Source organism: Stenella coeruleoalba, assembly GCF_951394435.1.
Source record: "Stenella coeruleoalba genome assembly, chromosome: 10".
NCBI classification, from domain to species: domain Eukaryota; kingdom Metazoa; phylum Chordata; class Mammalia; order Artiodactyla; family Delphinidae; genus Stenella; species Stenella coeruleoalba.
Genome location: NC_137156.1, coordinates 103,116,132 through 103,143,652, shown reverse-complemented (window position 1 = coordinate 103,143,652; position 27,521 = coordinate 103,116,132). Strand labels below are relative to the sequence as shown.

Sequence of the window (27,521 nt, the reverse complement as noted above, 5' to 3'; positions counted from 1 at the left end):
GTAAACATCTACCCACGTGGCCACCACCTCGATCAAGACTAACGTTTCTCTAGCGTCCTCCAGACGCATGGGACACGTCCACTTACACTGCTGTCTGTCGGTGTGCTCTGGACACTCGGGTGCTGAATTCTGTTCCTGATGAGTCCTGAAGTGATTGTCTCTGGGGGGGCCCCTGGCGTCCTCCACACACCCCACTCCTGGCACTCCGCCCCAAGGAACGACCGTTTTGTCTCTCGCAGATCTGGGACACAGCCGGACAGGAGAGGTTCCAGTCTCTGGGTGTGGCCTTCTACAGAGGCGCAGACTGCTGCGTCCTGGTGTTTGACGTGACTGCCCCCAACACGTTCAAAACCCTCGACAGCTGGAGAGACGAATTCCTCATCCAGGCCAGTCCCCGGGATCCTGAGAACTTCCCCTTCGTTGTTCTGGGAAACAAGATCGACCTCGAAAACAGACAAGTAAGTGCCAACGATGCCGGGGGTCATCACTACGGGGCTTGAGAACCTGAGAACCTGCCCTCGCTTGGGTAAGGGCTACCGAGTCACAGGAAGGGCCTTCTTGTAAAGGGGCAGCTAAGTTTTGGATGACAGGTGCTGTTTTTAGATTTGACTGGTAAGAAACTATATGCCGCAGGGATCTACACCCCATGTCTCTGGCTGTGTGTGCCCCATGCGGGGGTGGATGTGGGAGACAACTAACTAGCCACCTGCCCAGCCCTTGGAATGGGGCCTTGCTCCCTAACCTGTAAAGACCTACCATCCTGGCCTCCCCGTGGACAGACGGGCAGCGAAACTCTGCAGAGGTTGGTATTCCCTTGGGAATTACGGCAACAAAGCAGGAAGCCCGCCGAGTGGGGCTGCCTGCACCGGCAGCTCTCTCGGCCCCGGTGACGGGATTTCCCTTGAGGCCGGGTGATATTTGGTCTTTGGGACGCAAAGGCAGACTTGCACTTCGTCTGGCTCATGCACTCTTAGATCGGGGATGCTTCCTGAGTCTGATGCTGTGTTCATCTGACGAGGACACTCAGATGCCAGATGACGGTGTGTCTGGGGCTGTGGTGCCCAGGAGGAGCTTTCTAGCATTTTCCTCTCCTGTGAGAGCCCCCTGCTTCTGGGGTACTGCGTGAATTTGGAGGGTTCTGTGCTGAGGCCAGACCGACTCTGGGGGTGCACTACCTCCTGGCCAGCTGCCTTTGGGGACCAGGGCCCAGGAGGCCAGTTCACATCCCCATGCTGCCCCTGCAGCTGTGACTTTGGGTCATTATTACCTTTGCCTCTGAGCCTCGTTCCCGTTCCCTTTCTGTGCTGGGAAGGAGGGGATTCGAGTGTGACCTTCTCAAGTGCTCTCTCAGCGCCTCAGGGGCCTCCCTTGATCCTCGTGTGTACAGGAGATGCTTTGGGCTTTGAGCAAAATTGCTCTAGGTTCCTTTCAAATAGCACTTGTCTGGGGAACGTAGGCTCTTTAGTGTAGCTAGGTGTATTTCTGACCACTCATCTCTTTTTCTCCCTTTCCTGAGTGGCATGGTCCTTCTCATGCCTGAAAATGGGCTAGGGTGGGGAGAGGTCAGGACATGCGAGGCAGGGTGAGGGCCTCGGGGCTCTGGTGCCTAGGTGTGTGGTCAGGTGAGGTGCCGTGAGCAGTCACAGAAGGAGCTGCAGAGCTGAAGACCAAGCTGCCAGGCCTGTCCTGTGCTGAGGGCTGCCTCTGAGGTCCCAGGAGGGACGGTTACTTCTTCCTGGGCTGGCGTCTTACTCCCTTCAGAAGCTGCTTCTAATCTTAGTGCGGCTGAGGGTCCGAAGGTGTGGGTGGTAGGCGGGGTGCTTTGGCTCCTGGCTCTACTGTGTGTAGGGGTGACCGGGGCGGCGGGGGGGACAGTCCTTCCCTGGTGGGATTCCCGCTGTTCCCTGCACACACATGCCCTGCCTCTTCTTCCAGGTGGCCACAAAGCGGGCACAGGCCTGGTGCTACAGCAAAAACAACATTCCCTACTTCGAGACCAGTGCCAAGGAGGCCATCAACGTGGAGCAGGCCTTCCAGACGATTGCCCGGAACGCGCTGAAGCAGGTGGGTGTCCAGCGGTGGTCTGGCTACCTCTGGTGATGGGCCGCTGAGCCAGCCCCGGCCTGGCTGCCTTGTCCTTAACCTTCTTTCTTCGCTGACTCTTTTCCATGTAGCCAGAAACCCCTGTGTTTATCCAGGAAGGTAATGGCACAGTCTGCTAAGGCTTCCAGAAATTCCGCTCACTTGTGAATAACCTCAACCGTGCGGGGCAGCAAAGACCTCAGCCGAGGTCTCCCTGGTCTGACCAGCTGCATTGTTCTTTCCTTCTGCAGCTGTCAGGTGGCCAGGCCACTAGATGGCCCTGGTCAGACTGGTCCTTCTGTTTGAGGAGGGGATAAACGGGAATTTGAAACCCATCATTGGATCCAGTTTTTTTAAACAAATTAAATGTATAATTATTTATGTATGTATGTACGGTTGTGTTGGGTCTCTGCTGCTGCGCTCGGGCCCTGTCTAATTGCAGCAAGTGGGGGCCACTCTTTGCCCTGGTGCGTGAGCTCCTCACTGCAGTAGCTTCTGTTGCGGAGTGCGGGCTCTAGAGTGCAGGCTCAGTAGTTGTGGCACACGGACTTAGCTGCACCGCGGTGTGTGGGATCTTCCCAGACTAGGCTCGAACCCGTGTCTGCTGCATTGGCAGGTGGATTCCCAACCACTGCACCCCCAGGGAAGTCCTGTTTGGTTTTTTTAATCATATCTGAGCTGTAAGAGATTGCGGGCTCTAGGAATTGTGTTCCTTGGATAAAGTTTTCCTACATTTTTTCTTTATTTATTCAGTTGTTCCCCCGAAATAACAGTGGCTTCTTGTTGGCAAGGGCCAGTTGAAGACTTTGTGACTCAGCAGCTGTGTTGGGGCCAGTGCGTTGAGGCAGGTCCCAGCATTGTCAGTCGTCTGTAGTGGGCAGGTGAGGGGTGCGGTCGGAGGCAAAGGGCCCGTGGCAGCTGCAGAGGGCAGGGTGGGAGCGGGTTTACAGAAGGCGTGCTTCTCAGCAGTCGGGGCACCTGGCCTGCGGGCTGTACAGGAGTCGTTTTTCACCAGTTCCCTGTTGGCTGGCATCACTGTTGGAGTTTTCCTCTCTGAATATTGCTGTCCCTGGAGCCTCATTACAGTGGCGAGCTGGCATCTTGGGAGTGAGACTGTTAGACTGCAAGGTATGTGTATTTTTGCGGGCAAGCGCCACCTGGCTTCCCAGGGACAGTAGTAATCCTTCAGTTCCTGCCAGCGCGCTGTGGGCCTCCCCCTGGAGCTCCGCTGACACTCCCCACGGCAGAGCCCGTAGGCAGCCCTCCCGCGGGACCCCGCAGTGCTCAGGAGCGCTTTTGAATTGAACCTCACTTCACCTGTTACTGCAGTGGATTTTTTCAATTCCTTTGGCCATAGAGAATTTTTTAGTCGAGTATGCAGTATTCACATACGTTGGGGTCTGTCCTGGCCGTCTGCCTGCTCCTTGCCTGGACCATCTTGATTTCACTGCCTCTGCGTCTGACCCCTGATCAGGCAGGCCTCCCCTCACTAATTTTATCTTTTTGGTTCATTTTATTCATTTTTTCTTTCTTCACCCTCCCTCCAAATAAGACCTTATTGAGATTCTGATTGGAAATGCATTACAGCTGTTGTATTAGTCTCTCTGGGTGCCTTAACAAATACCACAGACTGGGTGGCTAAAGCAATAGACTTTTATTTTCTCTCAGCTCTGGAGGCAGAAGCCCATAATCAGGGTGCCAGCAGATCCGATCTCCGGTGAGGACTCTGTTACGACAGGAAGTAGCTAAGTGTGTGGGAAGGGCTGAGGGCATCAGATAGGGTCCGGGGTGGCCGCCCATGGCGCACACTTTCTTTTGGGGATGACAGAAGTGTCCTGGAATCACGGCGTGGTGGCGGCTGGCAACTTTTGAATATACCCAACAACACGGCACACGCACACTGCTGTGTTCAGCAGAGCTTTTTTTAAAATATGTAGTCCTAGAGGTTGTTACTTTTATAGCAATTGTGAATGGAATGATTTTTCCTAGAGAACTTCTGATGGATAGAACCAGTCCCTGCTTTCCGGAATCCTTGAACAGTTCCTGCTGCACAGGTGCTCAGTGTTTAAGTGACAAATTACTTCTCTACATCAGGAAGTAGAAGGCTGCTCCTCCCTGGAGACATGCTCATCAGCGCAAGGCCCGCTGAACTGACCCCAGTCTGTATCCCCACCAGACAAAGGGATCCGTCCTCGGCTGGGCTCTGCGTGTGCAGATCTGGAGATACAAAAAGGAAGCTAGACCCTGAGTCCAGAAAGATGAGAGCAGGTAGGGGGCCGGAGGAGCGCCCAGGAAGAGCGCCCAGGAACCTTGAGGACATGCTGGCTCAGAGCGGCCAAATCCAGGCCACGGGAGCGTCTACCTTCTTGTCAGACGTTGGTAGAAGCCTCGGAGCAGGCGGCGGCCCCCAGGCTGACGTCACACGGAGGGCGCGTTGGCCGTGTCCTGCCTGCCTACTCAGTGTCACCTTGCCCCATCTTCCGCTCACTTGGCTTCGAGCACCTTCTGCCAGGGCCCTCACTGCACTGCTGGGCCTGCTCCGTGCCCATGCCCCCCATCTGCCCGGGCTGAGCTCGGGAGTCTCCCCGAGCCTGGACTAACCAGCCTGTCTCTCTCTCCCTGCCCAGGAAACGGAGGTGGAGCTGTACAATGAATTCCCCGAGCCCATCAAACTGGACAAGAACGACCGGGCCAAGGCCTCGGCAGAAAGCTGTAGCTGCTGAAGCGGCAGAGCGAGCAGAGCACAGAGCCCTTCGCGCACCAAGAACACAAGTAGGCCTTCCACCACGAGCCCCTCTCCTCTCCACAGTCAGTCATCTCTCACATCCAGCTGCCAAAAGAACCCCCAGACACAGTCTCCCCTGCACACACACACCCGACACAGACTCACTCCACAGCCCAGGCCTGTGCCGGCTCCATCGGGGTCCCTGCGTCAGCCCTCAGATGGCAGCAGGACGGGCCGGCTGTAGAAATCGTTCCGGTTTGGAGTCGGCCTCGGAGACGACTTCTTTTTGTCCACTGGAGAGAGAGAACTGTTTACAGTCAACCTGTGTCTAATTAGTTCTGGTTTTTTTAACTTGTCTTGTGGTCTTTTTACCCCCCCACCCCCGTGAAGGCTACCACTTGGGAAGGCGGGTGCCCTGCGCTTCATTACAGGCTCACACCCAGTCTGATCAGGCTGAGTTTTGTATGTATCTGTTAATGCTTGTTACTTTTAACTAATCAGATCTTTTTACAGTATCCATTTATTATGTAATGCTTCTTAGAAAAGAATCTTATAGTACATGTTAATATATGCAACCAATTAAAAATGTATAAATTAGTGTAAGAAATTCTTGGATTACGTGTTTAAGTCCTGAGATGCAGGCGTAGAGATGGAGGGTGAAGCCTGTCTGGATCGCAGAGTGTTTAGCCACTCAGATTTCAGAAATCCAGCTGGAGGCAGTATTCTGTACAGTAGACACGAGAATCATGTACGCCTTTTAATCAAAGACTTAGGAGCCAAAAAGCTTTTCATCTCTCCAGGGGGAAAACTGTCTAGTTCCCTTCTGTATCTAAATTTTTCCAAGAGGTTGATTTGCATAATACCATGGTGTGTGCAATGGAGAAACGGCTGTTTCAGAAATATAAAACTCTCATTTTTCTTTTTTTCCTCTGCTCCACACTTTGAAACTCCCTTATTAGATCAGCATCCACGTACAAGAGAGAAAGGAAAAGGAAAATCCTACCAGACCTGTCCTAGGGGCTTTACCTTTGTTCTGGAAGGTGCTCCTTTCGGGGCTGTGGCATCCTTAGGTGAGCAGACCTTCTCTCCTTCTTCCCAGTACAACCCGCCATGCCTTCCCCGTGTCCTGGGTGTGGAGCCAGGCAGCTGTGCCCCAGGACCTGCCCCGCATTGTAGCTTGCTTCTCAGAGCACCTCCCTCTCTCCAGAGGCCTGCATTCTAGGGTGTGGGCCAAGTTCTTCTGTAAAGAGATGAACGTGATGCCAATAAAATGTAACAAGAACAAAGACCATCTGTCTTCGCCCTGTCTTTTTTCCCTCTTCCAGACTCGGGCTCAGGAGAGACCCTGTTAGCTAATCCCTGCCGTTGCTTTTTCTGGGTCCGCAGGACTCTGAGGCAGAAAGGCCTTCTCCTCTCCAGCCCTGCATACCTGCCCCTGGCTTTTGTCTTTTGCATTTTTAATCACAGTATTGGGGGGGGACCCTGCATGGAGAGAGCATTGTCCCTAGAGGAGCAACCACGAGCTGCTGGGGACCCATGGACCACCACGCACAGCCTGGGAGTGTCACTCGGTCTTTGTGCTGCCTTGTTTTTAATGCTGTGATGGTCGACCGTCACATAGTTCTGGATCAGGACAGGAAGACCTGGCAGCACCAGCCCCATGTTCCAACATAGATAAGCAACAGCCGGGACTGAGTAGATGCCGCCCAGAGCCAACTGTACGAACTAGTCGTGTTTCCCGCAGCAGGACAGTGTAGGTTTTGCAGACGTAGCCTTTGGATTCTACTTGGGTCCACTTCTCAAGCCCCTCAGTCGTGTCTTTCCCCCGCTGCTCTTGGCCCGGACTTCACGTGTTAAAGTAGCGTCCTCAGGAGCTCACAGCCACAGCGCCGCCGCGGCCATCGGGGCTTACCCCTGCTGCGGCCCTGCACCCTGGGCTGGGCTTGGGGGTATGCTGTTTGGCCTCAAGAGGAGCAGAGTCCTTCCCAGCTGGCGGCCTCGTGCTGGGCCGTGCTGTGTGGACCAGGCTGCTGTTCTCAGAGCGGGTCCCTCTCGCCCTAACCCTGAACATGACGTGGAAATGGACTTTGACCTCTGACCTCAGCCATGCCCTAAAACTGGTGACCATCCTTACACTGACCTGCTTTATTTTTGAAATGAGCCCGAACATAACCTTGTGGCCCTGATCGCAGCCGTAGCTGGCTGATTCGAAATTTGACTTTTAACCGACCTTGACTCTGTGCTCAGCTTCGTCTTGTCACTGACAATCATCCTAAACATGGTCCCCTTTGAAATGACCTTGAATCTGACCCTCCTCCTGACCCTGTCATATTCAAACTGAAGTTAACACTGAACCCTACCTCCCATGACAGCCTTCCTCTCCAGCCTGAGACTAGTCCACACCACGTCCCGTCAATGGCTGGCCGACCTTGGTCTCACCTTATCTACCTAAACTCTGTACGCACAGCTACACTTACCTAGATTGGGTTTCTCCACAGTAAGAAGTAAGGCTGAGACTGAACTCTGCACTAATACAGCATCTTTTCCCACACTCCTACTAAGAGTCAGCATCAGCACGTGCTTTTGAGAGAAGCAGGTTAGCTCCAGCAAGCAGTAAGGTTTGCTTTTGAGGAGAATGGGATTTGGAGTGTTTGCACTAACGCAAATTCTTTTCAGTAACACAGTTGAGTTCGTTTGAATTTGCTGTGCCTCCCGGTAAGAATGTGAATGGAGACGAATGTGTGCTGCTGTGTCTACATTCATCTCAGTTTGTTCTAACAAGAGGAAGTTACTTTTGAGAAGAATGGGAATGATTTGTTGCACGGATACAAATTCATCTCAGTAGTGCTCCTCAGCTTGATGCAAACCCAGTCACCCTGTGACTGTGCATCGCTGCGCTTGCGTTCACTTCACTCCAACAAGCTGTAAGGAGTCTGGGACTGACGTTGTTGCACTGATGGGAGTTCTTATCAAAACCTCTATTCAGATTGGTCCTAATTCCTCCTACCTCGCAGTAAGAAAGTGCCTTTAGATGAAGGTGTGTTGCATTGCTTCCGTTCATGTTAGATAACACTAACCAGCAATACGGTTTTATGTTTGAGAAGAATGCCTGAGGCCGAGCTTGTCTGCACATGTCTAGTAGCACTAGTTAGAGCTGAACGTAGGTCCATCACGGTTTATGCTGACCTGCAGTGGTTGAGACTAAGCTGCTTACAGTAATACGGATTCTCCCCATTACACTAATTACACTCATCCTAATTGGCTCAGGCTCTCAGCAAGAGCTTGCTGTTGGGGTGAAAGTATACGGCTGAGTATATTCACCTTGTTTCATTAATCCTGACCCAGACCCTGCTTCTCAGCCAGATACACTCAGGTTGAACCTCTTGCCTTGTCACGACCCTAAAGATCTTCCTGGACCTCACACTGGTGTTGCCGCATCTTTGCCTTCCGAATGACCTGACCACATGATGTCCTAATTTTAGGTGACTTCCTGCTTCACCTCACACCAGATGTTTACCTTGAAACTGACCCTGAGCCTGACCCTGATCCAGTCTCTCACCCTATGGATATGTGTTCCTTGTGAATTGCCCTGATTTTTACCTTGTCCTGAACTTGACCCTGTGTCACACTTACGTTACAACCTTGGAATGACCCTCCTGATGCTGCACGTTAACCAAAGTCAGTGCTGAACTGGTCCTTGAATTTGATCATCTTGAAGTTGACCCTGAAACTGACCCTCACCCCTGGTCCAGATCATGCTGCCAGTGTCTCACACTGAGAAACTGACTTTAACCTTGAACTTCTCAACTCCAGTCTTGTCCTTCACACCGGGATGCTCCTGACCGTAATCCCCGTGAAGCAGCCTTGGGTAAGCTTCAAACTAACCTGGAACCTGACCTCGGTCCAGTGTTCTGCGCCTCGCTCTTCAGCTTGATCCTGAACTTCACCTTGAACCTGTGCACTGAAAATCACCTGGCCTCAATCCTCCTTGAATTTCACATAAGCAAGAACTTGACCTCACATTTGAAAGTGGCCCTGTACAACTCAACAACAAAAAAAACCCAGTAGAAAAATGGGCAGAGACCTTAATAGACATTTCTCCAAAGAAGACATACAGATGGCCTGCAAGCACATGAAAAGATGCTCAATATCACTAATTATTAGAGAAATGCAAATTAAAACTACTCATACCAGTCAGAATGGCCATCATTAAGAAGTCCACAGGAATTCCCTGGTGGTCCAGTGGTTAGGACGGCATGCTTCAACTGCAAGGGGAACGGGGGTTCAATCCCTGGTCGGGGAACTAAGATCCTGCATGTGTGGGGGCAAAAAAAAAAAAAGAGCTGTTCTTAAAAAAAAAGTCTAGGGCTTCCCTCCCTGGTGGCGCAGTGGTTGAGAGTCTGCCTGCCAATGCGGGGGACACGAGTTCGTGCCCCGGTCCGTGAGGATCCCGCATGCCACAGAGCAGCTGGGCCCGTGAGCCATGGCTGCTGAGCCTGTGCGTCCGGAGCCTGTGCTCCGCGGCGGGACAGGCCACAGCGGTGAGAGGCCCGCGTACCGCAAAAAACACACACACACACACAAAAGTCTACAGGTAACAAATGCTGGAGAGGGTGCAGAGAAAAGGGGACCCTCCTGCACTGTTCGTGGGAATGTAAGTTGGTGCAGCCACTATGAAGAACAGTATGGAGGTTCCTCAGAAAACTAAAAATCGAACTACCATATGAGCTGGCAGTCCCACTCATGGGTGTATGTCCAGAGAAAACTCTAATTCAAAAAGACACACGCACCCCAGTGTTCACTGCAGCACTGTTTACAATAGCCAAGACATGGAAACAACCTAAATGTCCGTCGACAGATAAATAGATAAAGAAGGCGTGGTACCTAAATACACTGGAGTACTACTCAGCCATAAAAAAGAACATAACGGGCCAGGTCTTTGAATATAGGTGCAAAAATTCCAAACAAAATATTAACAAGCCGAATCCAATAACACATAAAAAACCATCATACACCACAATCCCAAGTCTGAATCCAAGTGGGATTTAACCCAAGTTCACAAGGAGGGTTCTCAACGTCTGCAAAATCAATGTGATACATACCACATTAACAAAAGAAAACTCAAAAACCAAATGATCATCCCAATAGATGCAGAAAAAGCAAAACCAAAATTCAGCATCCATTCATGATAAAACCTCTTACCAAATTAGAATAGAGGGAACACATCTCAACATCATAAAAGCCATTTATGACAAACCCACAGCCAATATAATGTGAAAACCTGAAAGCCTTCCCGCTAAAATCTGAAACAAGACAAGGATGCTCACTCTCACCACTTCAATTCAACATAGTCTTGGAAGTCCTAGCCACAGCAGTCAGACAAGGAAAAGAAAGGTGATGCAAACTGGAAGGGAAGAGGTAAAGCTCATTATATACAGATGCTATGATACTATATATAGAAAACCCTGAAAACTCCACACAAAAATTACTAGATCTAGTAAATGAATTCAGCAAAGTAGCAGGATACAAGATTAATATTCCAAAATCAGTTGCAAGGACCTTCCTGGTGGTCCAGTGGTTAAGACTCAACCCTTCGACTGCAGGGGCCATGGGTTCCATCCTTGATTGGGGAAGTTATGCATGCCACGAGGTGAGGCCAAACAAAACAAGACAAAAAAATCGGTTGCATTTCTTTACACTAACAATGAAATATCAAAGAGAATGGAAAAAACAAGTAACTTCTAAAATAGAACCAAAATCCTAGGAATAAACCTGACCAAGGAGGTGAAAGGCTTACACCCTGAGAACTATGAAACATTAATAAAGGAAATTAAAAAGGATTCAAAGAAATGGAAAGATATCCCATGCGCTTAGATTGGAAGAATATTGCTAAGATGGCGATACTACCGAAAGTAATCTACAGATCGAACGCCATCCCTCTCAAAATTCCCAAGATACTTTTCACAGAAATAGAATAAATAATCCAAAACTTTATATGAAACCATAGAAGACCCGGAATTGCCAAACCAATCCTGAGGGAAAAAACAAAGCAGGAGGCATAACTCTCCTATACTTCAAACAATACTACAGAGCTACAGTAATCAAAACAGTGTTGTGGGGCTTCCCTGGTGGCGCAGTGGTTGAGAGTCCTGCCGATGCAGGGGACACGGGTTCGTGCCCCGGCGGGGAAGATCCCACATGCCGCGGAGCAGCTGGGCCCGTGAGCCATGGCCGCTGAGCCTGCGCGTCCAGAGCCTGTGCTCCGCAACGGGAGAGGCCACGACAGTGAGAGGCCCGCGTACCGCAAAAAAAAAAAAAAAAAAAGTTTTATGGGTACAAAAACAGACATACAGATGAATGGAACAGAAAAGAGAGGCCAGAAATAAACCCACACACCTATGCTCAATTAATCTCTGACAAAGGAGGCAAGAATATACAATGGAAAAACGACAGTCTCTTCAGCAAGTGGAGTTGGGAAAGTTGGACAGCTGCATGTAAATCAATTAAGTTAGACCACTCCCTCACACTACACACAAAAATAAACTCAAGATGGCTTAAAGACTTAAGACATGACACCATAAAACTCCTAGGAGAGATCATACACAAAACATTCTCTGATGGGACTTCACTGGTGGCTCAGTGGTTAAGAATCCGCCTGCCAATGCAGGGGACATGGGTTCGAGCCCTGGTCTGGGAAGATCCCTCATGCCCTGGAGGACCCACCTTGTTGCACACTTGCCTTCTCCCTGTGCGTGTCACTTGCACGTGCTGGCCAAGAAGCGTGTGACTGCCACCTGGTGCTGCCGGAGCCCTGGTGTGTGACAAAACGAGGCGATGGAGGCGCTGCTCCACCAGGCGGGCTCAGTCTCCCGAGTTTCCTGACGTCTGGGGAGAAGCGAGCTCGCTGGCGGGAGTCCTGCCTCAGTTGGCACTGCAGGGCTAGAACCGCCCCTGTCGCTGGGCACTCGCCATTTTGCCGGAGCTCCAGGGAAAGGAGCCAGCGCTGGAAGTACGTTACCACTTAGGGTCTAGTCTAGCTCATGGGTGAACCTTGAGTCCCTACTTTAGGCCAGAGGGGAGGAAGGGTAAGGGCTGTAATAAACCCCTCACTTTAGAGGAGGAAAGCCAACTGGCTGAACTGGGGTCTGCACGTGTATCTGTATCTGTTGCTTCTCCTTGGAGAAGCCAGCATGGCTGTTAGTTCAGAGAAGCACACTGGGGCCTTCCCTGGCAGTCCAGTGGTTAAGACTTCCTCTTCCAATGCAGGGGGTGTAGGTTCGATCCCTGGTGGGGGAGCTAAGATCCCACATGCCACACAGCCACAAAACCAAAACATGAAACAGAAGCAGTATTGTACCAGATTCAACAAAGACTTTTAAAAAATGGTCCACATCAAAAAAAAAAAAAAAAAAAAGACCCTGGTTCTCTCTCCAGTCAGCCCTCCACGCCTGGAAAGGACTGTTTGGGGGCTGTCTTGTCCAGGGGTTGTGGAAGGACAGGGAAACTGCCTGCCATCCCCCATTTCTGGCGCTGGGATAGGATCCTCCAACTCTGAGATCAACTCAGGTTACCCTGGGTATCATGAGAATCCTGGCAGGTCACTGATTCTCTGGCTATTCTCGCTGTAAAAACGGAAACTGCTGAAGCATATGAAAAGGATTATACACCATGTCCAAGTGGAATTTATGCCTAGAATTCAAGGATGATTCAACATACTCAAGTCTATCGATACACGACATTTACAGGATGAAGACAAAAAAACATGATCTCAACTGATGCAGAAAAAGCATTTGAAAAAATTCAACTAGAAGGTTTCTGCAAAGGAAGCCATGAACACAATGAAAAGACAGCCTACTGAATGGGATAAAATACTTGCAAATCATACAGCTGATAAGCGCTTAATATCCAAAATATATTTAAAAACTCATACAATTCAAAAGCAAAAGAACAAACAATCCAATTTTAAAATGGTCAAAGGGGCTTCCCTGGTGGCGCAGTGGTTGAGAGTCCGCCTGCCGATGCAGGGGACACGGGTTCGTGCCCCGGTCCGGGACGATCCCACATGCCGCGGTGCGGCTGGGCCTATGAGCCATGGCCACTGAGCCTGTGCGTCTGGAGCCTGTGCTCTGCAACGGGAGAGGCCACAAGAGTGAGAGGCCCGCGTACCGCAAAAAATAAAAATAAAAACAGGCAAAGGATCTGAAGAGACATTTTTCCAGAGGACACACACAGATGGCCAACGGGTACCTGAAAAGATGCTCAACGTCACTACATCGGGGAAACGAGGCAAGACCACGATGAGATACCACCTCACACCTGTCAGAATGACTATTTATCAAAGACAAGAAATAACACGTGTTGCTGATGATGTGGAGAAAAGGGAACCCTTGTGCACTGTTGGTGGGAGTGGAAGAGAGTATGCAGGTTCCTCAAAAATTAACAACAGAATCATGCACCGCACGTTTGTGGGGAACCTGGAGCTGAACAGTCTGTAGACGAGCTGCTTCTGGGTCGGGCCTCGAACGCAGCAGAGCGGCTCCCTCGCCGCGATCTACTGAAAATCGGCCCTCGACACAGGGGTTTGTGAAAAAGTAAAACAAACAAGTCAATTAAAAAAATAGAACGATCAACCCATCCAGCAATTCCACTGCTCAGTATTTATCTGAAGGAAGTGAAAACACAACTCGAAAGACAGCTGCACCCTCATGTTCACCGCAGCACTGTTCACAACAGTCAAGACATGGAAACAACCCGAGTGTCCATCAACAGATAAACGGATAAAGATGTGGTCCACGGATGCAATGGACTCTTAGCCGTAAGAAACGAAGGAAATCCCGACATTTATGTCATCGTGGATGGACTTTAGGGCATCAGGCTAAGCGAAGTAAGAGAAAGACAAATACTGTATGATCTCCTTGATATGTGGCATCTAAAAATAAGTAAATACGCCAAACCCACGGACACAGAGAACAGACTGGAGGTTGCCAGAGCTGGCGGGGGTGGGGGGTGGGCGGTGGGGCTCGGGGGTGAGGGGTGAAATGGGGCAAGAGGGCCAGGCTTCCGGTTACAACGTTGGTCCTGGGAATGTAACGTCCTGGATGGCGACCAGGGTTAGTCATATTCGACTGCATATTTCAAAGTTGCTGAAACAAGCTGTCTTACCTGACGCGCGGCAAGCCACAAGCTGAGATGCCGAGGTCGGAAAGCCGAGCGAGGAGACAGGAGAATAGACGCCACGGCAGGCAGGGAGCCCGGGTGGTTTCGGGATAAGGAATAAGGAAGCAGGGCGGGGTCCGCGCATGGGGGGCGCGGAGAAAAGTGACGGAAGAAGGGTGTGAGCCGGTGGAACTAGGCCCCCGGCCTCTGCAGGTTCAAAAGGCCGCCCCGGGGAAAGCTGCGCAGGCCCAGTTGGAGGGCCGGCGGTCCTAACCGGTTTCAACCGGCTCAGCTCTAACCGGGTACAGCTGACTCTGGGCTTTCCGGACACTGTTAGGCTGCGTGGAGGACACGCAGGTCTTCTTGTAGCAACAATTAAAACCGCCTTGATGAGTCAAGGCAGGTTACAGGTGATGGATTTAACTAAGCAGTCCCTGCAGTTTCACTAAGAGACTAGACCTTACAAGTTCTCATCAGAAGAAAAAGAAAATTTGTAACGATGTATGCTGACGGATTTGACTACACTTACTGTGGTGATCACAGTATATACAAATAGCGGTACACCTGAAACTAATGTCACGGTAGGTGTCAGTTACCAGTGTTTAAAACTTTAACCCCTTTTTGTGAAACAAACACTGAGTCAACTAGCAATAGAAGGAAACTGCCTCAACATAATAAAACCCACATATGAAAACCCCACAGTCAACATCATACTCAGCGGTTAAAGACTGAAAGCCTTTTCCCTAAGGTCAGGAACAAGACAAGGGTGCCCCCTTCCATCACCACATTCCGCAGAGCACCGGCAGTTCTATCCAGAACACTTAGGGCAAAAAAATAAAAGGCCTCCAAATTGGAAAGGAAGACGTAACAGTATCTTTGTTCACAGATGGCACAGTCTTATATGTGGAAAACCCTGAAGAGTCCACGATATAACTAGAGATGATAAACTACTTCAGCAACATCGCAGAATACAAAAATCAACACACAAATCAGCTGCATTTCTATATGCTAACAATAAACAATCCAAAAAAATAATTCCATTTATGATAGCGTCAAAATTAATAAAATAGGGCTTCCCTGGTGGCGCAGTGGTTGAGAGTCCGCCTGCCAATGCAGGGGACGCGGGTTCGTGCCCCGGTCCGGGAAGATCCCACATGCCGCGGAGCGGCTGGGCCCGTGAGCCATGGCCGCTGAGCCTGCGCGTCTGGAGCCTGTGCTCCGCAACGCGACAGGCCACAGCGGTACCGCAAAAATAAATAAATAAATAAATAAAAATGGTCAAAAGACTTGGATATCTGTCCAAAGAAGATACACAGGTGGCCAATAAGAACATGAAAAGATGCTCAATGTCACTAGGCATTTGGGAAATGCAAATCAAAGTCACCTTACACCCAGTAGTATGCCTATTATTCAAAACAAAACAAAAGGGACTTCCCTGGTGGTGCAGTGGTTAAGAATCCGCCTGCCAATGCAGGGGACACGGGTTCAAGTCCTGGTCCAGGAAGATCCCACATGCCCTGGAGCAACTAAGCCCGTGCGCCACAACTGCTGAGCCTGTGCTCTAGAGCCCGCGAGCCACAACAACTGAAGCCCGCGCGCCTAGAGCTTGTGCTCTGCAACGAGAAGCCTCCGCAATGAGAAGCCCGCGCACCGCAACCAAGAGTAGCCCCCGCTCGCCACAACTAGAGAAAGCCCGCGCGCAGCAACGAAGACCCAACGCAACCAAAACAAAAGAAACAAACACCCAAAAAAAACAGAAAATGAGTGTTCCCAAGGATGTGGAGAAATTGGAACCTTTGTGCACATGGAAATAATGTAAAATGGTGTGCCTGCGTGGAAAATAGTTTGGTCATTCCTCAAAAATTTAAACATAGAGTTACCATATGAGCCAGCAATTCCACTCCTATGTATTTACCCAAAAGAACTGAAAGCTGGGACTCAGAGAGATGGTCGTATAGCAAGTTCATAGCAGCATTATTTGCAATAGCTATAAGGTGGAAACAACCCAAGTGTCCATCAACAGATGATGAGTAAACAAAATGTGGTTTATATATGTATAACGGAATACTATTCAGCCACAAAAATGGAACAAATTCTGAATAATGCTGCGACATGGATGAAACTTGAAGCCATTTTGCTAAGTAAAATAAGCCTGACATAGAAAAATAAATATTGTATGACTTCACTTAGATGAAGGCGCTAGAATAGGAAAAATCCTATCAACCGAAAATAGAATAGATGTTGTGGGCAGTGGGGGAACGGAGAGTTACTCTTCAGTTGGTACAGAGTTTCTGTTAGCAATGACGGAAAAGTTCTGGAAATAAACAGTGGTGATGGTTGCACAACATTGTGAATAGATGTCATGACACTGAACTGTATACTTAAAAACGGTTAAAATGGTAAAAAGTCTGTTACGTGCATTTCATTTTTGTTTTTAAAAAAGGGGAAAAAGGAAACTGCCGAGCTAAAGAAGTCAAAGGCAGTGTCTGCAGCTCACGAAACCTGAAAAGAGGCCTCAGCCTCACAGAACCCCAGGGGCCCCTGCCTCTGCCCGCAAACATCCTCCATCCTCTGTGATGTCCCTGCGCGGGGTGCCCTTTCGGCAGAAGCGCCCTGTGTGGGCAAAGCCACACCGCACACGAGACAGTTCGGCCAGCTCGACTTCTGCTGCCACTCCCCCGTGTATATAGAGAACACGAGCTTCTTCCAAGGTGTGGGAGGCCGCAGTGGTGTGGGACTAATTTCTTTGGCCATCAAGCCCTAAAAGAGCCAGTGGGCAAGGCCTGCCAGCCTCACTACCTGAAGGAGGTGGAAGCGGAGGGGGCCAAAGAACACCCCCTCAGGCACCCCTCCCTCCCCCGAGAAAGGCCCCAGACTCAGATTGCCGCCCATCCCCCCCCCTTGGAGTGGCTCTCACCCACCCGGCATCCCATCCCGGAAGCTGGGAAGCCTGCCCCCTGGACCACAGGGAGCCCCAGGGCTCACCTCCTCCCGCTGGGGGTAGGGCAGTGTTTCCACTGCCCCGAGGCAGGCATTCTTTCTCTGGTAATGCCCCCCCTCCCCCCCGGAAATCCTAGTACCCGTCAATTATATCCCAATAAAACTGGAAGAAAAATCCTCATGCCTGGGCTCTACCTTTGGCACTGTGGATTTCACTGTCCTGGGAGAAGGCGCTGGGAGTTTTTAAAGCTCACCAGGTGATCTGAGTGGGCAGCCAGGTTGAGAACCACTCTTCTGGATTGTGACCAATCAGCAGAGGCCGTGGCCCAAGCCTCCTTAGGGAACTAGGAAAGGAGCTGGCGTCACCGTGGTCATCGTGTTCCAGTGTCCGTGGTCCTGCAAGGTGGCGGGTTGGCAGCAGACAAGTATTAGAGGGCACAGCAGTTGGTTTCTACTTCTGTTTTGTACGTTTCTGGAAAGGGGAAGAGAGAAACCCCCTTCCCTTCTCAGTCAAGGCCTGAAGCCCGAGGAACTACCGTCACACGCCCCTCACTGTGCACAGGAACCGTCCCCCTGGGAAGTCACACCCGGACCTGGAGGCGCCCAGGGCTCCCCGGAGCAACAGGGCCCCTGAGCTGCCCACTGGGGCCCCAGAGCAGGGCGCTGGCTTATGCACAAGTGCACGTCGCTGGGTAGCACATAAACCATCCGGAAAGGGGCCAGGAACGAGGTGCAGATTCTCAGGGCTGAGTCTGGGAATCTCAGTGCTGCGCGGATGCTGCCTTGCTGCCTTGGAAGCCAAGCTGCTGTGCTGCTCTTTCCACGCTGACCTCTAGGGCCAGGGGCTGGGAGGGGCTTTTGAGAAAGCCGGCTCACAAGTCTGGGGCCAAACTCAAAGCGGGAAGAGTGCGCCCTGCGGCTGGCCTGGCACCTGGTGCTGAGAGGCCCAGAGACCCCCACCTCCCTCTCCATCTCCTTCTAGACTGGTTGCAGATCAGTTTGGTAAAGAATCTTTGGGCAGCCCTTGCTCCTCAGGGAGAAGCAGGTGAGGGAGCTGGGCCAGGCACAGGGTCCCACCCTGAGGAGCCCCCAGCCGGCCAGTAACATGGAGGGATCTCTGGGGCTCAGGCACATGCAAAGAACAGTGTCCAGGGGGTCTGCACACAGCAGGCTTAAGTGGAGTTTTCATAAGATCACGGGCAGACAGGGCTGAATCTGCGCTGAAGTCCAGGCTAGCAAGCCAGGCAGGCCAACCCTGAGCTGCAGACATGCCTTGTCTTACTTCTTACAATTTTTTCTTTAATCTAAATTTTTTTTTAATTTTATTTATTTATTTTTGGCTGTGTTGGGTCTTCGTTGCTGCGCACGGGCTTTCTTGGAGTTGCGGCGAGCGGGGGCTACTCTTCGTTGTGGTGCGCGGGATTCTCATTGCGGTGGCTCCTCTCATGGCAGAGCACGGGCTCTAGGCGTGTGGGCTTCAGTAGTTGCAGCACGTGGGCTCAGTAGTTGTGGCTCGCGGGCTCTAGAACGCTGGCTCAATAGTGGTGGCGCACGGGCTCAGCTGTTCCACGGCATGTGGGATTGTCCCGGACCAGGGCTAGAACCCGTGTTCCCTGCACTGGCTGGCGGATTCTTAACCACTGTGCCACCAGGGAAGTCTTTTAATCTGAATTTTGAATAATGTTGAGAGAAGAAGAGATTATAGACTAAAAAATGTCGTTTTGCCACTTGTCTTCAGAGTGTTCTGCAGCCCGGGGCCTGCCTTCTACCTGGCATAGCAGCGGGAGCTGGGCTCATTGCCCCCCTTATGGGCGCACCGTGCCCCTCAGATCACCAGTCCCTCGCAAACCATCTCATTCATTGATATTTTCTACCTGGCCAGGTAGGCCTGTAAGTCTGTGAACCCCGGGACAGAGAAAATTAATGCTTTTGTCTTCTGTTTTGGTTTGGACTTTTTTTTGTTTCCTGGGACAAAATTGGAATAGAAAAGCATCCCAGACAGGTGGACAAGAAAGGCACAGAGGTGTGCAGTGTGGTGGTTCCACACGAGGACAGATCTCTGGTGGTTTAGCATCAGGCAAATCTGCAAAGCTCTGGTCCCCAGTGTCCGGTGTCACCACAGGGGCTGGTGGCGTGGATTCCTGACATACAAAGGCCAGCAGGTGCCGACTGTACAGGCCTTGAAGGCAGCATCGGGAGTGGCCAGTGAGGACCAGTTAAAAGGTCACTCTGGAAGCCAGCTCTAGTGGTTGGTGCAGTGGCAGGTCAGGTGTGCACCAGCGGTCACTTGGCCATATCCCGGGAGAAGTCAGCTTTCAGGTTAGCCAGTCCTCTACTGGGGCTGTGGACATCTAAAAATCTGTGCAGGGTGCGGGTCTTGGGAGGAAACCAGCAGTTGGTCTCCTTGGCGGGCGTAGATGTGGCCTAGGCTGTTCTCTGAGCCTACCAGGCAGAGGTCAAAGACCAAGGTCAGCTTTGCAGAGCTTCTGCCATAGCCTGGCTGGGATCTATGGGGGCAAGCGGTCCCCACAGCGGGACGCCTTCCCTGGTGGCTGCCCGGCGGCGTCGGGGGGAGTCTTGCAGCGTCCTTCACAGAACCTCATCTCAGAGCCTCGTCCAATGCAACCCCGTGGGGAGTGACCAGAGGGATCTGTGCCCAGGGGACGAAGTCCTGGGGTCTGGCCTCGGTGCCACCCCAGGGAAACCTTGGCAGGGCCTCAGGAGGACCTGTGGCAGGAAAGCTCCAGCGCAGGTCCTGGACCAGCAACAGTACCCAGGGGTCCAAGCTCTCCAGGCTTTGGGTCAATTCCTTTTCCCAAACCTGCCCCAGCATCGACCCTTTGTTAAACGAGAGACTCCCCCCCGCCCCTTCCTGGGCCTGTCGAGAAGGGGGTCTGGGGGTCCCCGTGCTGACATGCGTCTCCGGGCTTGAGGATCCGCGCGTCTGGTCCCCAGAGCCGCGCAGCCGGTGGGCTGTTGGGAGGGAGGCTGGCAAGCGGTTTCCATGGAGACGGGGTGGGGCGCGCGCCCAACGCCCGCCGGCCGAGCTCAGTTACCCGCTGGGCAGTCCAGCCGCACGGGCGGGGCGGGAGGGAGGCGAGCGCGGAAGGGCCGGGGACGCGGGTGAGACCACGCGGCGCGCCCCTTAAACCCGGAGGGGACTTGGGCAGCCGAAAACGCAGAAGCTGGGCGCCGGCTCCCGCTCCCCCTGACGCAGAGACGAGCATCCTTCCCGAGCATCCCGGGCACCCTTTCCGCTCAGTCCCCTCCACAGCGATTGACCCCGGCCGTGGTCGTTACTCACCCTAAGGGTGAAGACTGTCCTTCCCGAGAACTGTCCCCGCTCCCCACACAGAAAGCTGCCCCAAGGCCCCAACCTCTCTCCCGTTTGAAATGCTAGTTCCTCCACTGGAGCCAACCGCTCACTTGTCGAAGGCCTAGGGGAGGGCAGGGGAAGGTGCTTTCTTGGACCTAACCCCCAGGCTCTCCAGGCGCGCAGTTTAATACCTTGGGCAGAAAAAACGGGCCGAATCTCACTACTCCCTGTGAGGGCCCTTTCTCTGTCACTTATTCGAACAAATGTTTATTGAGCATCTACTGTATGCTAAGTACAGAGAATTCGGTGACCCACACACCAGACAAGCTGACTCCAGGTGGGGAGGAGAGACTAGGCTATAAATGCAAAAGCTCAAGTAGTGATAAGCGCTTTAAAGAAAAACTTGTCGAAGTGATGGGGAAAGATGGGGGTGGGTGGCCCTACTTCAGACGGGGTGTTTAGGGAAGGCTTCCCTGAGGTGTTATTCACCTGACTGGCAAGAAGGAATAGGGCCTGAGAGTCCAAGGAGGAGGGAACCGCAGCACAAAGACACCGCGTGGGGTGGGCCGGCTGTCCAGGGCAGGGACAGGAAGGCAAGCCGCATAAGGCCGTGGGGAGACGCCTGTATTTTATCTTAAGTGTGATGGGAAGCTGTTTGAGGGGTGGGCAGGATCTGATGGGGTCCAATGGGGGCTTTGAGAAAACCTTGGCCTCTGTGAAGATGTGGCAACAGGGAGATCCACTCTGAGGCTTTCTCAGTCTTCTGGGGCAGATGGCGCCTAACAGGCAGGTCCAGAGTGAGCTTAGATGCCTCAAGACTGCTTGGCCCTCCTCCGGCTGCCCTTCCGCCGTTCCCTGGCTCCGGGGCCTGGCCCGGATGGAAAGACTTCTGCACCCAAACCAGGCTGGAGCTTGGCGAACACCTGTCCTCATCCTGGGACCTAGCCTTGGCCTTGCTGCCCCTCCCCCGGCCCTGGCTAACTGGACAGATGAAGTGTCAGGAAGGGCAAGAGCCCTGCACTAGGAATCAGACTCGGAGCGCAATCCAGTGGCACCGTGTGAGCCCTGCGTCTTCTCTGGACCTCAGCTTCTGCATGTAAGGTGGGGACAGGGCCGACAGGACACAAGACAGGGTCAAAGGGTCCTTCCCACTGGATCCATCGACGGTCCCAAAGCGCTCAGGAATTAATATCTGATTAGAGGGAAATAAAGTAAGGGAACTCATTTTTGGAGAGCCGTTTATGTCGAGCTCTAGACTAGGTGTTGGTTTGGCGGCTTGTTTCCCCCTTTCACAAATATAATTCTGAGTCCTAACGGACCTAACTCCTGAGTTTGGAGTTAGATTCCTTTCTAGATTCTCATCATTCAATGCTACACAAGACAGACAAGCTCTTGGGGGTGGGGGACAGATGCTAAAATAAAAGATACTTTAGCTACAGAAAACTTACGAGAAAAGGAATGAGGATGACAGGACTGAAGGAGCCGATGGAAGTCAAACCAGGGGTGGGAAGTGGGCTCTGGGAGGGAGGCCGCGGGGAGGGCAGGGGCGCCAGGACATAAAGTCTGAAGAGGTCAGCAGGCCCGAGTGCTGCAGGACGGTCGGGGAGCCCTGGAGGGTCCTGAGCGGGGAGGGCGGGGGCCCGGGCTGGGGGGTGGCAGCCCCCCCGGACAACGGCAGTTAGGGAGTGGAGTCCCAGCCTCTCAGGGCAGCTGTGAGTTGTTCTTGACCAGGAGAGAATGTCGGGATCGCCAGTCACACTGACATGAGCATCTGCGAGCCTCGCAGGCCCCTCGGGCTCTCGGCTCGGCCCTGCAACCGTGCAGACTCGCACTGGGACGGGAAGCCCGCCAGAGTTTGACTCCCATCTCATTCATTCAACGAATATTTATTGAGGACCTACTACGTGCCAGGCCTCGTGCAGCATGGGTTGATCGGGTCCCTGCTCTCCTGGGGGTGGCAGGCATGAGAAAGCGAGAGGTGGTGTAAGACCACGTGCTAAAAAGTGGGGTGGGGGGGCCGCCTTGAAATGAGGTAAACAGCAAATGCTCTGCCATCTCTTCCTGGCCAGGGGTCACCGGGGACCTTACCCAGTCTCTCCTGGGTCCCGGTTTTCCACCGCAGGCAGAAACGCAGCCCCGGCCGCACGGGATGGGTGGATGCCCGGCGCCTGGGCCCAGGCTGCTCTCGCCACCTGTAGGGCTTTGCGTGTCCCCCCCTCCCCGCCCAGGCCCCCACGGGAGCGTCTCCACAGCTGAGGCTATTTGTAAGAAAGGAGATAAAGCCAAGATTCCCTTGTCGGCGCCTCCGCCCCGCAGGGCGATGATGGAAGATGGTTTCTCTCTTTGTAGCGTTTTGTCCTGGTCGCCGGGGCCCCTCCCCAAATGGTCTCTCCATCGCAAACCCGCCCGGGCTCCTCGGGCCTCAAACCCCGGGCCTTCTGGAGAAGAGATGTCAAGCTCTACCACAGCCCCAGGCTGGAAGACAAGTCTGGCCTCGCCCACCGGGCCGGCTCCCTCGCCGGGGGGCACTGGAGCAGGCAGCCTGGGTCCCAGGAGACCCCTGCCCCGCAGACAGGGGGGCCGGGAGCCCGCGTCTCCTGGGCCAGGAGAGTCGCCGGCTCCCCTGTCCTTGAACCAAGGGCCCAAACGCCATCCAACTCCACTGCTCCCCCCAGACCTGGCCCAGCCAGGCAGAGACCCCCGCAGGGGAGGCCCCTGGGGAGGCTGGGCTGGGCAGAGGCCGAAAGGAAGGGCAGGGGAAGGTGGGGACGGCAGGGCCAGGCTGTGAGGGGGGCAGGATGCCACGTCCCTTCACACCCCCAAAGGCTGGTGGCCGCGGCCCAGAAGAGATGAGGGGTCAGGAAGCCCTGAGGAGGCGGCCAGGTCACGGGGGCGGGGGGATGGCGGTGCCTGAAATGGGGCGGGGAGGTGGGGACACACACAGGCCAGGCTGGGTGGAGTCACAGAAGCCGGGATGGGAGTTCATGGGGGACGCGGGTGCGGGGAGGAGGGGGCGCTCAGAGGGCTGCACGGTCGCGGGGCAGCAAGGCTTAACCCGATTTATAACAGTGAATCTGGCGGCTACTTCTGGGCTCGTGAACAAAGGACAGTCACGGAAACACCTTAGTAACAGCCCCGCCTGCCCCGCAGGAGGACACGACCAGATGGCTGGCGCTGCAGCCGTCAGGACAGGCGACCTGGACGCGGACCCGGTGTCCAGAGTCAGCGACACGAAGCCCTGTGCGCGCACAGCTCGCGAGCTGGGGCCAAGGGCGGGGGCTTTGTTTTCACTTCACATCCTTCTACTCCCGTTGGGTTTTATACCACAAATAACTTCACCAAGAAAAAACTACCCAGCACTTAAAGAAATGAAAGGAAAGAAAAGTCAAAGTCCTGGAGAAGATCCCCAGCTCGGGCACAAGCGGAAGAGGGAGGTGGTAGGACCCCTCCTGGAGCCGAGCCACTGTTCACGTCCCAGGGTATGGGCTCCACTCTCCACGCCGCGCCTCTGATCAGCACTGCAGGCCCGTCTCTAGGATGGGGTCCTTACTCGGCACCCACGGTCCTCAGTCCCCCGGAGTGGGGGCCTCCCTCACTCTGACCCTGACACACAGCGCCAGGGGGTGGCGGGTCCTGCCGAGGTCTGGCTCCTTCCACACTGAGAAGCACCTAAGTCCCTTCTTGACAACCTGCACGTTAAGGACAGCAGCACTTTGGGGGTGTCTGCAGAGGTGGTGGGCAGCCGGGGCCCCGGGGACAGGACAGGACGCGGTGGCAGCTCAGCCCCCCGTTACACCTCCTCTAAGCGTCAGCATCTACTCATCCGCTCCTTTGACCTCAGCCTCCCGCCTGGCGGTCCCGCCCCGCCACACCGCCGGCCCTGGGGGTGAGCGGCCAGAGGCCCTCACCACGTCCCCATTCAGGGCTTCACAATACACATTTGCATCTTAAAGGCAACCTCCCCGCAGCCTCGTCTGGTGAATTCCCCTTTTTCTCCCCTTAAATACTGAAAAGCACTTAATGCCTCTTATTTACATTTCAAACCCCAAACTGGGCCCAGCCCAGGCTAAGGCTGGAGCCAACCTCTCGGTTTAAAACAGCTTCTGGGGAGACAAACCCTTTGGCCTCTTAACTGTTACCCCAGCAGCCCAGCCACAGCCGACTGGGCCTTTCCCACAGCAGGCTGGCGACCCCACAGCCCTCTGGGCCTCCCCACCCGGGGCTCCTGCCCAGGCTGTCAGAAACACTCCGAGGTGGAGGTGCCTCTGTTTGCCCCTTTGTGCGTGCACCCCTTATACAGATGGCAACACTGAGACCACCCGGGGCCCAGGCAGGTGGGTCACACAGGGAGTTTGGGGGAGGGGAGCTCCTGACTCCCAGAGTCCACCTTCCTGCTGCTGCGTCGCCAAGCAGGGTGTGCCCGGGGCTGGGGGCCGGCAAGGAGCAAGGCAGACCCAGCTACGCTCTCGGAGCCCCCCCAGAAATAGGCAAAACAGGGTCAGATGATCGTTAAGTGCTATGAAGAAAATAAAGCAGGGTAACGAGACAGGAATCCCAGAGAGGCGTCTTGGCCCGGCTGGCCTGGAGGCTGCACTGAATGGGTTCTGGGTGAAAGGAGCTAGCCACACAGCAGGTGCGAAGGCCCCAAGGTGGGAGCCCCTGGTGTGTGGGAGGAACAAAAAGCCTGGAGAGGGAGGGCGGCAAGCGCGGCGGCTGGGGGAGAAGTGCACACAGGCACCTATGGGTGGGGGGAGAGGGAAGAAGAGATGAGGAGGGGCCCATGCTTTCTGCACGTTTGGGGAGAAGCAGGATTGCAAGAGAAAATGGGGAGTTTTTGTTTCAGCGAGGACACAGAAGAGATGCTTTTTAGACATCCCAGGGGAAGCGGTGGGCAGCCCGCGGCGCCTGTTACTCGGGAGAGAGACAGAAATGGGCGTCACCAGTGTACGGATGGTGTTTGGAGCCCAGGACTGGAGGAGCCTGCCTAGGGAGAATATGCACCCCCGGCCCCGGGGAAGGGGTGGCCCTCTCCACCAGGCCCTGGCCAATTCCAGGTGCTCCTTTTCCCATATTTTGGCATTTTCCCATTGGCCACGTGAGGCCTTCCCCACCTGTGACGTCCTTAAAGGATGGCAGGGGGCTACCCAGGCGCGTTGGGTTCAAGAGGCATCCCTGAAGGCCTAGCGTCCTGGAGAACTGGGTAAAGCTGCTAACTGCCACCCAGGCCTCCGTGTCCTCACTTGTATAATGAGGTCACTGGGAGGAAATCGCCTCCCTGCCCACTCCCCAAGCCTAGAATTAGTCTCCCTGAGCCCTGGGACCCAGGCAGCAACCCACCCCCGGGCAGGCCAAGGAGCCCAGGAGGGCCGGTGTGTCCTCCCTGTGGACTGCCCTGCCTGCATGTGTCCATTCCCTGCTTTGATTCCTTCTCTCCTCCAGTTACGGCCAGGCCTCCCCCAGGGCAAGGGAGCCTCCCGGCACCCTTCACTGAACTGTTACTCAGGCCCTGCACCCTCTGCCCACTCCCCCCAACCCACCCCGGTCAAATCTTCAGATTTTTAAAAGGGAAATCTGAAATCTGGACTGCATTTCTACTGAAATCGCCTGATTTTTAAATCCTGGAAGTAATTCAGGTCTTAGTAAAACACCAGGCGAAACAGGCAGGGTCCAGGCAGAGGGTCTCAGAAGCCGGCTCTGAGGACCAAGCAGCTTCCTGAGGGAGCTGCACTGGACAGACCGGCCCTTCCTTCTTGAAACTCTCTCCTCCTCGGCTTCCAGGACACCAGCCACGCCTGGCCGTCCCTTCCCCTCTGACCGTTCTTTCTCTGTCTCCAATGGGCAGCCTCCCTCTCCAGCCAGCCCCACGTCCTTCCTTCCCCTCCGATGACCCGGGGAGACAGCCCTCACCCCGCCTGCTGCTGCAACCAGCTCGATTCACATTTCCAGCGACCTGGCCCCCTCCACGGCGACGGCTGGGCAGGTTTCAGTCGGGGGTCCTTCTGGGCTATCACCCTCTGCTCTCCCTTTGACCTTTCAGAGACCCAAGCTGGAGCCCCTCGTGCCAGTCGCCCGGGGGCCCTGGGCCAGCTCTCTCGTGGGCGCCCCTGCTCCCACTCGACCTCAGTGCGCCCTGGTCCTCCTGGGAGGGCCGCCACGCCCACCCCCAGCACACCCACCCTCTGCTCACTCCCAGGGCTTCTGCTCCCAGGCAGACCCCTCGGGGGCACGGGGTCTACATCTCGCTGCTTCTCACCCTGCACACACCCTGCATCTTCGGAACCCAAGATCTTTGCTCAAGCCATGCAGTATCTGCAAGCTCCTTGCCACTGCTCCCTATTCCTCCCAAGGCTCAGCTCTCACAGACCCGTGTGTCCCACCCCACCCCCCCACGTTAGGAACTTCGGATGGTCTTTCGTCACCTGGGCTGGGCTCGCTAAGCGGCCCTCCTCCCTGGGAGAGGGTCTTGGCCTTCTCTGCTGGAGCCCGGGCTGAGATCCATCTTCCCTCTCCTACGGGCTGTACTCTCTGCCCCCTTTTGTGGCTCAAGCCCCTGATGCCCGCAAACACCCCACCAGCCTCAATTTCCTTCTCCCCTGGGGCTTATTCCCCAGCTTGTCGGAAAGCAAATGGGGGCCGGACAAGCGCCGTGACGGGGAAGCACAGACCGCTCAGGGGGCTGCTGGGTCAGAAGGCCCGAGACGCACCCGCTTTTTTTGGCTTTCACGGGCTGCACCTCTTCTCACCCCTGGAGCTCCAGTCCAACCCCCACCCCGTCCCACCCCCTCTCCTCCGTGCTCGGGCCTCAGGGAACTGTTTATCCTGCCGTGGCCGTGGCCGCGGCCGCAGGATCCGGGCCTAAATCACTCACCCCAAAGGGATCCGCCCTCCTCCCGGAGCGTCTCCCCGTGGCCTCAGCTCCCCAAGTGGGGGCTCCTTTGGCTTCGAGAAAGATGGTCCAGCGCCTCCTCCGCACCCCCAATACTGGACCCAGCGGCAGGGCCACCAGATTTGCACAAGCCTCCGCGTGGTACCCGGAGAGGGAGCCCCCGCTCTCAACTGCGCTCCCCACGCGGGAGGGGGAGGGGTGTGGCCCGGGACGAGGAGCAACTCCCCTCCCCCATCCTCTCCGGGAAACCGTCCGGAGTCCGCGGCCTTCCCCTCTCTCCCAGCCGGAGCCGCCATTTGGCTTTGGGGGGAATGATGGAGGCTGCTCACCCACCATAAAATGGGGCACTTGTGGCATCTGCGGCGGGGGCGGGGGCGGGGGGGGGGACGGCGGCTAGGGAATGTCCCCAGAGAAGC

General features: G+C 54.3%; 1 protein-coding gene and 1 long non-coding RNA gene across 3 annotated transcripts in view; one reads left to right on the top strand and one right to left on the bottom strand.

Annotated features, from left to right (window-relative positions):
* The window catches only part of RAB7A (RAB7A, member RAS oncogene family), a 58,993-nt gene extending 52,879 nt beyond the window's left edge, over window positions 1-6,114 (top strand). For both annotated transcript variants that reach the window (XM_079933901.1, XM_079933902.1), the window contains 3 exons: window positions 240-458; window positions 1,936-2,064; window positions 4,710-6,114. In XM_079933901.1, coding sequence (XP_079790027.1) covers window positions 240-458; window positions 1,936-2,064; window positions 4,710-4,805 — 444 coding nt within the window. In that variant the 3' untranslated portion in view covers window positions 4,806-6,114. The remainder of the gene's footprint in view (window positions 1-239; window positions 459-1,935; window positions 2,065-4,709) is intronic.
* Window positions 5,921-27,302, bottom strand: LOC307192675. Its single transcript, XR_013830153.1, has 4 exons — window positions 27,088-27,302; window positions 17,158-17,299; window positions 8,999-9,118; window positions 5,921-6,047 (listed from the first exon to the last, which is right to left on the bottom strand). It is a non-coding gene; the product is annotated as an uncharacterized lncRNA (long non-coding RNA).
* Window positions 27,303-27,521: the final 219 nt, after the last annotated feature.